The sequence below is a fragment of the Triturus cristatus genome, chromosome 4_1, assembly GCF_964204655.1.
Source record: "Triturus cristatus chromosome 4_1, aTriCri1.1, whole genome shotgun sequence".
Taxonomy (NCBI): Eukaryota; Metazoa; Chordata; class Amphibia; order Caudata; family Salamandridae; genus Triturus; species Triturus cristatus.
Genome location: NC_140585.1, coordinates 897889107 through 897899014, shown reverse-complemented (window position 1 = coordinate 897899014; position 9908 = coordinate 897889107). Strand labels below are relative to the sequence as shown.

Below are 9908 nucleotides of genomic sequence, written 5' to 3'. Positions count from 1 at the left end.
GCTCACTGGAACTTGAGGTCCCACTGCAGAGCCTGCATATCTCATCTGGCATGTGTCACTAGCAGGATGCAGGCGGCCATGAGGCCCAGCAGCCTCAGTCAATCTCACTGAAACCCAAGATGGAGGCTGAAACATCGGTATCCTAGCCTGATTATCCGGGACTTGCCACTCAAGAGAATAGTCCCGAAACTGCACAACGAATCGTGACCTTTGCCATATTTCTCCTGTTTGATACAGCTTCTGAGAGAGTGGCCCGGGCCTTCTCCTGGACCTGTGGCAGCACCTGTTCATCTGTTTCCCACAAGGTCTGGACGTAGAGCCCCAATAGGCTTGCAGTGTTCACTGACCACAATGCAAGGCTAGAAGAAGAAAAAATCTTCTTGCCCTCCATATATCCAGCCTCTTGGATTTCCTGGCCGGGTGTGCAGATAGAAACGCACCTTGTGAGGTAGAGGCCTGGACCACCAAACTCTCGGGGGTAGGGTGGTTGGTGAGGAATTTCAGGTAGTCCTGTGCAGGGCAATGACGGCATATAATTGTCCTATTCACAGGAGCCCCTGTGCTGGGCTTGGACCAGGTTCCCAGAAGGACATCGGTCAAGACGTTGTTGAAAGGCAGGAAAAGATCTGAGGAGACACCCAGCTGCAAAACCTCTGTCAAGATGTTCGTCTTGACTTCCACTGAATGGAGCTGAAGGTCCAGGACCTCAGCTGTCCTTCTCACCACCATAGCATATGAAGCTGCCTCCTCCACAGCCACGGTAGGATGAGAAAGCAGGTCAGAATGTTGTAAGGTATCTAGGCCACTGGCCTCATCCAGTTCCTCATACTAGTCCATTTCGTGCTCAGGCTGGTCTTCTAAGCAACCCCTCCCAATCTTCATCCATATCTAGCCCCTTAAAATAAGGCTGAGAATCGACCTAGGACCCAAGGGTGCCGTCGGTGCCAAAATCGGTGTCGATAGGCAGCGATCTAGCTCATGGGGCTGGTGGACCTGGCACTGTCAAACGGTCACAGGGGAACGACTGGCACCGGTCTGGATCTGCCACCGGATCTATTGGGGGGCACCAGAGCTGCTGGTGCGGAAACCGATGGAGCCCCTTCTGATCTTCCAGGGCCCGAAGGCACACCGGGAGGATCAGGTCGACTAAATAGGAGGCACATAGTGTCATAGAATTCTTTAAACTGGGTGGGGGTCGCTCCGGCTTCTGGAAAGGCTGGTAAGCGTGAAGACGGGCCAGGAGCAGGGTCTGCAGAGCGAGGTCTAGAGCACTAAGACTCCACCGTCACGTGGGCCGACGGACGGAGAGATGTGGAAGCATGCTTCGACTTCTTGTGTCTCTTACCTCGATGACTGAGTGGGAGGACAAGGACTTAGGACTCCTGGAGGAGTGCCACGATCTGCCCCTCGACCAGGAACGAGAACTCTGGGGCGAACTGCATGGAGTCGAACGTCTGGCCGCAAGCAGCTCTAGAGACTGCTCCCTCACTGACATGGAGTGATGTCAGGCACAGCACGTTGGAATCCAGAAGCATTTTTCAACATCGAGGAAAAAACCTACACCACAGATTTTCAACAAAATGTCAAGAAAAGCCTGTCAATAAGTGACAGAGGGTAGCTCTCTTCATGCATCTGTGCTGGCTGGCGCAGAAAGAAAAGAACTGACGTCAGTGCACTGAGGTGGTGCCTAGATAGGTGACTTGAACATCACTTCTGGCACAGACACCAACAATGCCACACAGAGCTGACCAAAACCACCTACCGCACGCAACAGTATTGCTCGAACAAAAGTCTTCTGGATCCAGCCTGATGCCTTGGATATTCTAAGGTAAGGAATCTGCGGTTGGATGTCTCTAGCAGATACACAGTTTTACAAAGAAAACCATACACCGCACAAATGTGTGGAAATGGTATCGCCTATTGTATTGATTTGTTTTGATCATATTAAAGTATTTGCTTCCACCCTACTTCAGAATTAAACAATATGCTTCACTTGTTCTTTTGTAATTCTCATATATTCCGAAAAACTTGCACTGTTCACTTAAATGTTGTTGGGTGCTAAAACAAACCCCTTCCTACCCCCAGTATCCAGCAAGTTAGTCACATAAATCCTCTCACTTTGAAGTCAGAGGAAGAAAAGCAAAAACCAAGCTCCCTCAGAAAACAGAGCCTGACATTTGACCTCTGTCTGAATGCACAGCAAATGTGACAAGATTAGAGCAAGATTTAGAGGCCTTTTTACAGAAATGAGAATACAAGGAGAAGTAGTGTGAGAAGGCATTACTGCTTGGGAGGGACAAACTCACGCTGGACAGCCTAAAACACAAAGCCAGCAAATGGAAAGCCAGAAAATGTGAGTTAAACCACAAAGACAATAGTAAGCAACTGGTAGAATACATTCCCAGGGAATTGTTCTGAAAGTCCCCAAGATGTCTCTAACAAAACAGACAGGGGCTTGGACCTAAGAATTGTAGGCGGGTCAATAGGACCAACTAGTCACTGTCCACTTCAGGATTCAACTAAACCCAGTTGACTAGACAAGCCACACTGGGAAGAAGGTTATGGGAGCAAAGGTCACAACCAAGTTCTACGCACAAGAACAATTCATGTTTCAAGTGTTGAGAAGAACACAAATACTCCCTACAAAGCAGCAAAAGAAACTCCAATGCCTCTTTCCCTTCACGGCTCAACATTTGTAAAGGGGTCGTGCAATACCTTTTAAAGAAAAGTCCTCGTATGACATTGGATACCGATCGCTGGTTAGCGCTGAAAGAATTTCCAACCCCAGGCATGACTTTTTTTTTTGCAAAATGGTAAATAAAGCCGAAAATGGTTGGCGGCTTCCTAAGCGAGGATTCACCCAAATTGAAACAAAAAAAAAATCTATTTTTCCACTGCAGAAAACAAAGATATTGCTTATAAACTAGTCAGGATCCCTTGTACGGTTCTTGAATGAACAGGCATAACAGAACGGTAAATAAAGTTTTTCAGGCAGAGGAGTTATCTAAATAAACAATCTATGGCCCTCCGTTCCTACATGCTGCCCATTTTTGACCGCAAACATTTGATTTACCAGGTGCAAGCAGATTCCACAAGTCCCTGTAGCATCAGTAAACCTGCCCTAACACTACACCAGGAAAAGTGAGTCCAGAAATATGTTCTGGCTGGAAAAATTTATAAAGTTTAATTCTTCATAACTCTTTGACAAATGGTCAAAACTAAAATATGTTCAAAGAATTGTTCCTTTCAGTCACAGCAGTTCTAGAGCTGTAAAAAAACAAATAAGAGCATAACAGCCACCACCAGCCTAGAGTCGTCAATTTGACTTTCTCAAATATTCTGAGACAAAGTTGCTAACTCTTTAAAAATGTTGTGTTTCACTAAGCCACTGAGACATTAATCAGCACTGTGGAACTAAGATGCTTCGTGGCTGCATAACTAAACCTATTTAGAACTGTGCCCGCCTTTTCGACATTTACAGTAAACGAATCGTTTTTCATTTTTTAAAAGTTATATACATTTTAGTGCCGAATATGGTGACTTGAATCATAAGGGTCCCACATTAGCACTGCTTGAATGAATCACGGGTATGCCACCGCATATAGTGGCCGAGCCTGTTTAGAAGACTCAGACACATTCAGGGGCAAAAAGGGTTCTGGGTCCATTGTGAAAAACTCGGTTGTTTACCAGAGCAGATGGAATTTTATGGGGACATCACAATTCTCAACTAACACATTAAGCTATATTATAAAAAGAAATATTTGAGGGGATATTAGGGTTATGATCCAAAAGATCAAAACAAATAACATTTTCTATTTGTGGATCGCAACCATAACTTCCACTCACGACAATCTCATTCAACATGAAAGATGGAAACATAAGCAACTCCAGCCAACCCCCAAAAACTGGGCCTACTGACCACAGCAAAACATTTGACGAAGCTAATCACCACACGAAGGAAATTCTTCAACACACACATAGTGGTTCTCACGGTCACTTTAAGAACACCTGGAATAACTACATATTATCTCACACCAACATTGGCAGAATTATAAGTTCAATATCCACAATCAAATACCCCCAAGAAAAGACAACAGCCTACCAACTAGTCAAAGTAACCAGAAGCAGACCCGCCTAGTGTTCACTTTAATGAAAACAAGCTGAAATCTGGGATGATGTTTGAGAGAGGGTGCCTGAAATCTTTTGCAAAATCTCTGGGATTTGCCCTGAGGTTTAGCCAGGTTATGTTCCAATTTCAGGGTAGCTGAGCCCAAAAGAGGCCGCCTATGCTGTTCAGGTTTACTGGGTATCAATGCACATATGTTAACTGTCCACAATCAATGGAGAAATGATGGAAGCATAAGTGAACAAATTTCACCTGCAATTGCAACTTGTCCCCCTCGAACACCACGAAAACCATCTTTCCTCTATTGCAGGATTAAACATCAACAAAATATGACACCAAGTTAGAGTCTTAAGTTTAAGGAAGTTGGGGTGTTCTGAAGTTTAGACATGAGGACATCTGGATGCTGAGGTTTTCGTACATGAGAACATAATTTGTAATGGACTCTAAAGCAAGTATGAAGTTGGTCCTTATCCTCAGACATAAGGTGAGATGTGTATTTGACTATTTGGTTACAAGAGCTAAAGATGCTTTCATGTTGGCTGCTGTATTCTCAGATGCAGACACTGAATGTGTGGTGTTTTGGAATTGTGATGGCACTAGGGATGCTTATGCGAACCAGATTTCCTAAGAAACACATATTTGAATATCAAACGTTTACCATACATGTGAAATATGGCATCTCACTTGCTCCTAGAATTTCAATTAGTGAGAACTGAATCAGACACAGCACGGCTCTCAGCACTTTTATTGATCCTCAAAAGCTATTAAATACATGAGACACAGTGATAACCGTGGATTGAAACAAAATAGAAAAATCACATTATTGTTACCTTTAGAAATTACAGATAAAAATGACAGAATCCAACATAAAAAGTAACAATTCCTTGAGAGAGGTGTGGGCGAGGTATGCCTGGAGGCAGAAGGGAGGAATGGGCGACAAAGGTGGAGAAATGATCTCGAAAAACAGTTATTAAAAAATCATCCTCTTCCTGCATCCGTGGCAGATACAAAAGTCTTTTCCATATTGCTCAGCAATTCATTCAATTAGAATACATTAAAAGACAGGGAAGGAGTAAAGGGCAGCTACACACCCTGTCAAACTATAGGAACTAATGAATTGGGTGTGTAGGGCAACACTGCAAAGCTAGACTATGACCAGGCTAGGAGTGCTGGTCTGCTCTCAGCCATGACAGTCTTTGAACAACGCTCCTTCTCATTCATTTTCTCCTCCACCCAGCCAACAAGGCTAAAAGGGCTGCTTTGAGGCGAAGGAGCGGGCCTCAGATTCTGAAGAAAGGGTATGGCACTGGGGAGGGAGAATTAAGTTGCGAAGAGCAGAGGTTAGTGGAATTGAAGCTTGCAGGAAGGATCTTCGTCATCTTCAACTTTAGCTTTCCATGGTCGTCTTCAGCGACTGTAACCAAACTCATCAGCTTCGTCGGCACGGAAGTCGCCGTAGCGCCAGAGGTTGAGCTGGAGGGTCAAAGCGAAAAAGACATGTTAAAGAAACATGTGAGGGAAAAAGGAAAACAATTGTAACAATGTAAGCTTGACAACAAGACAAAACTGTAACCCATTTGGTGTGCAAGTAAAGCAGAGGGACGAAAGGGCCAACAAAACAGACCCAGCGCCCCTCAGCCACCCAAAACTAAGTTTGTTTCTAAGGAAGTTTGGAGACTGCACAAGTAGCAGCGGACACTCAAGGGATAGATATTCTTCATACAGAAGTCAGACAATTCTGAGCTCTTGCTTTACTAAGACTAGTACATTTATTACTGAAGAGTGGTTGTCACCGTTTTGATGCCGCATGGGTGGTTTTGAGCTGCTGTCTGGGAAGCTCTAGCAGACTTCCTGCAGCTGTAGATCACACAAGCCCAATAAGGCTATGAAAGTGTCTTACAGTGAGTCTGTTTCGCAAGCAGGGGGCTGACGTAAGTTTTCTTTCAAATAGCCTGCTCTTATCACTTGCACAAATGTAGGGGGACTTGGGCCAGAACCCTCTTTTCAAAGGATCATCAAATAAATGGCTGTGCTCAAGAGGGAAGATGATCCAGTTTGGTTCGAACTGCCTGGCACTTTTTATTGGAAGTTGCCTGTCAGGGTGGAAGCAAGGATGTATGCATTTGTGGCGTGCTACTCATGGATGTTATGAACAAGTAAGGAAAGTTCTGCCATGTGGATGCATTTGAGTCGTTCTAATCAAGCTGAAACAAACAGTAGGCTTTCCTCTACCTCGAAAACATTTTTTTCATCTCCTGCTCTGCCCCATAAAGGACTATCAGAGGATGTATTCCCTCCCACCACATACATGGTGCTTACATGTTTCATATAGATATTCCTTTGACTTGCATGTCCATATTTAGCAATTTATGAGGGGTCAAGATACATCTTGTAGACTAATCTCGACAGGCCTTTCTTTTTATCCCACATTGCTATGTTTTATTGCGAATGCACTTTCAATATTTCTATTGTCTGACACCAACCTTACCAAGAGCGAGCAGCAGAGACCATTGAGAGCTTGAGGCGGCAGGAAACCTTCCACCAGAATCTAACCTCTTGTGATGAAGGCAGACATTTCCCTTTATCCCACATTATCCACTCCTACACGCTCAAGGTACGACTGTCGCCCAACAGGCAAGCACCCAAGAGGTTCTATATTGTAGCTGCTATGCAGTGCTCCTAAAAGTTTTGATGTTAGACTGTATCCTGTACAGTATAAAAATGTTCTTGACAGTGGCGGCTCCTCCGCTAAGGCAGACGAGCATCACCCCACTGCTGCTGTGCAGCAGTAAAAAAAAAGGAAAAATAAAATGATAATAGCACAACGTTATCATTTTATTCTATCCTGCTGTGGCAGCATGAGGGTGAGGCTGTTCTTCTGACAGAGCAGGGAGGATTGGTGAGCACACTCTTCCCTCTTGGGCCAGCCAAGCAGTTAAGCGCACTTTAGCATGTTCTCCATGCAGGTTGGATTACAGACTGCATGGAGAATATGCCCAGGCCCCCAGCCCCTCTCTGAGCACCTAACCACATCGCTCTCACCAATTACAGCACTGCATTGCAGTGTTATGATTGGCTATGGGGAGCCTGGCTGCTTCCTATTCAGCAGAGGAGACATGACATGGGACACAGCGGAGAGGAGGTAAGTGAATTTTCTCTTTTTTTACAATGATACCGCCTTACACCCCCCCACTCACCACCCAGATCTGTGCTGGCCGCCACTGGTCCTTGAATAGGTCATCAATGGAGTGCTGATCTACATTAAATTACATGATATCCACAGGAATAGTGGATTCCTCCAAGGCTTTGTAAACTCTTTGACTGAAGGGCTAATAAATGTAACAAGGCTGTTTCAACCTATAAAATAGGTGCCAGATACATAGTTTACCCACTGGAAACGTCAAATAAAGACAACCATGCGGAGACTATTACCTTCCAACTAGTAAGACATTGAAAAAATCTGATTTTCTTAAAGATGTGATAAATAGGATCAGTAGCAAGATCTAAAGCTCAGTGCACTTTTTTTGCTTTAAAAAAGCAGATGCTAGAATTTGCTTACAGGATCTTGGAATGTCAACGACACATGTTAAACCTCTCTCCTAATTTCTTGATAGCTATGTGTCTACACACGGTCACCTTACATACCCAGATTCAAATTTAAAATATATCAATTTTGAATACATTTGGCAAAGGTATTTCTAAAATGAGAACAGGTTTTATGCCACGCATGCACACAATACAGGCGCCAATGTTTGTCTCCAAAAAAGGACAGAGAAGGTGACTTACCCTGGATGCTTTTGCTGCCTCCTGTGCACTAATGTACTCCATGATCTGCAAGAAAAGTAATGAGACATTCGTCAAGCTGGTGCAGACACTTCAGACAAAGACAAGCATGTCAAACAGAGAGACACAAACGTATCAAACTGACCAAAGCAGACCTGATAAACAGGCAGACTCCTCACAATGACAGAGAGCTCGGTCTGTCAAAACAATGAAGATAAACTTGTCAAAAGGAAGCTTGTCAAACAGTCAGTAGAGAGAAGGATAAAACTGCAGAGTATGCAGGATGAGCAAGGGCCGGATACAATTTCACTGGGAAACGAATGCACGGGAAGAGGAAGACTAGGGCTGCATGCCTCATTCACAGGCATATATCCACATTTACTAGAAATACACACCAAAACCATACTCGGCCAGTGAGCCTCCAGAGAACCTAGCACATGCCCTCTGCCACGCACAGATCAGCCCTGCTGGGTTCATGCCATGCCCTCTTAGACACTAGCATGCCCAACATTGTGGCATATCTTCTCAGATCCTTCACGTTTTAGTTGCCACCTAGCAGAATCAAACTGGAGATCTGAGATGGAAAGAAATTAAGTTATGAAACTGTAGTTCTACAGTATTGGAATATTTCATAGATTCACATGCTTGAATCATTCACTGTCATTAAGATGGGAGTCCCCAGTACCTTTAGAAAACAATGTAATGATAGGTTTAGACTAGGAGAAGGCCTAGGGCCCTTAGTTTAGTAACCTATCAGTCATTAAAACGTAGGCCTTAACGAATCAGGTTGCATCACCCTTTAGAACACTTCTATGAGAAGCTCCTGTCCCTCAGATTTTAGAGCACGGGTGTATAATATACGTATTCACAGAGAGAGAGAGAAAGAACAAAAGTTACTTACCTGTAAACTGTGGTTCTCCAGTATTGGCGTCTTTCATAGATTCACATGCTTGAATATTCCCCATCGTCGAAAATGGGAGTCCCACGGTACATAACATAGCAATGTAGCAATAACACAACCATAGATAGGTAAGAAAAAACCATAGAGTAGCATTGAATCATAGAGCTTTTAGATAGAAAAAACTTGTCACTTTTATAACATGTTACAGTCATTGTGAATAGTGCAAACTCCAGCCAATCAGGCGTTAGCACCCTCCAGAATGTTCTCCTCAGAGGCTCAGGCCCTCAGATTTTCGTAGCACAAGAGTAACAAAGAGTCAAGGAAAAGAGGAGAGCCTCTGAGGGGAGGAGGGCGGGTCGCATGTGAATCTATGAAAGACACCAATACTGGAGAACCACAGTTTACAGGTAAGTAACTTTTGTTCTTCTCCAGTATTGGGGTGTCTTTCATAGATTCACATGCTTGAATAAGAATAGTAAGCAGTGATGCCAAGATAATGCAAGGTACATATAAAATCATCATAATACACAGTACAAAGAGATACTGAAGCATAAAGACAAAAAAATGGTACCTTGTATACAGGAGGAGGGAAGCAACAGAGGCTCGCCTTACTTAAAGAGATTACGTAGGACCGCTTGCCCCACGGCTGAATCAGCGTTGTCAGCAGCTTCCAGACAGTAATGTTTGGTAAAGCTGTGCCTGCTGGACCATGTTGCAGCCCTGCAGATGTGTTGAAGAGGCACCCCAGCAAATAGCGCAGTAGAAGAGGAAACTTGTAGAATGCGCTTGAACATTTGCAGTAAGTGGCTTCCCAGCTTGCTGATGGCAAAAGGCAATTGTAGTAGATATACAGCGTGCAATAGTCTGTTTGGTGACTAGATGTTCCTTTCGCATCCGTCCGTAGGCCACAAAAAGCTGATCAGACTTACGGAAACTAGCTGTCCTTTGAAGATAACATTTCAGACATCTCTTGATATCTAAAGAATAGAGAGTCCTCTCTGCTGACGTTTGAGGATTAGGAAAAAAAGTTTTTAAAATGACTGGCTCATTAAGATGGAAATCCGATGGCACTTTGGGGATAAAGGCCCGATTTGTGCG

General features: G+C 44.1%; 1 protein-coding gene across 2 annotated transcripts in view; it reads right to left on the bottom strand.

Annotated features, from left to right (window-relative positions):
* Positions 1 to 4856: 4856 nt before the first annotated feature.
* Positions 4857 to 9908, bottom strand: part of SND1 (staphylococcal nuclease and tudor domain containing 1) — a 2043911-nt gene continuing 2038859 nt past the window's right edge. For both annotated transcript variants that reach the window (XM_085653683.1, XM_085653684.1), the window contains exons 23-24: positions 7913 to 7957; positions 4857 to 5599 (exon numbers count right to left, since the gene is read on the bottom strand). In XM_085653683.1, the coding sequence (XP_085509809.1) occupies positions 5534 to 5599; positions 7913 to 7957 (111 nt within the window). In that variant the 3' untranslated portion in view covers positions 4857 to 5533. The remainder of the gene's footprint in view (positions 5600 to 7912; positions 7958 to 9908) is intronic.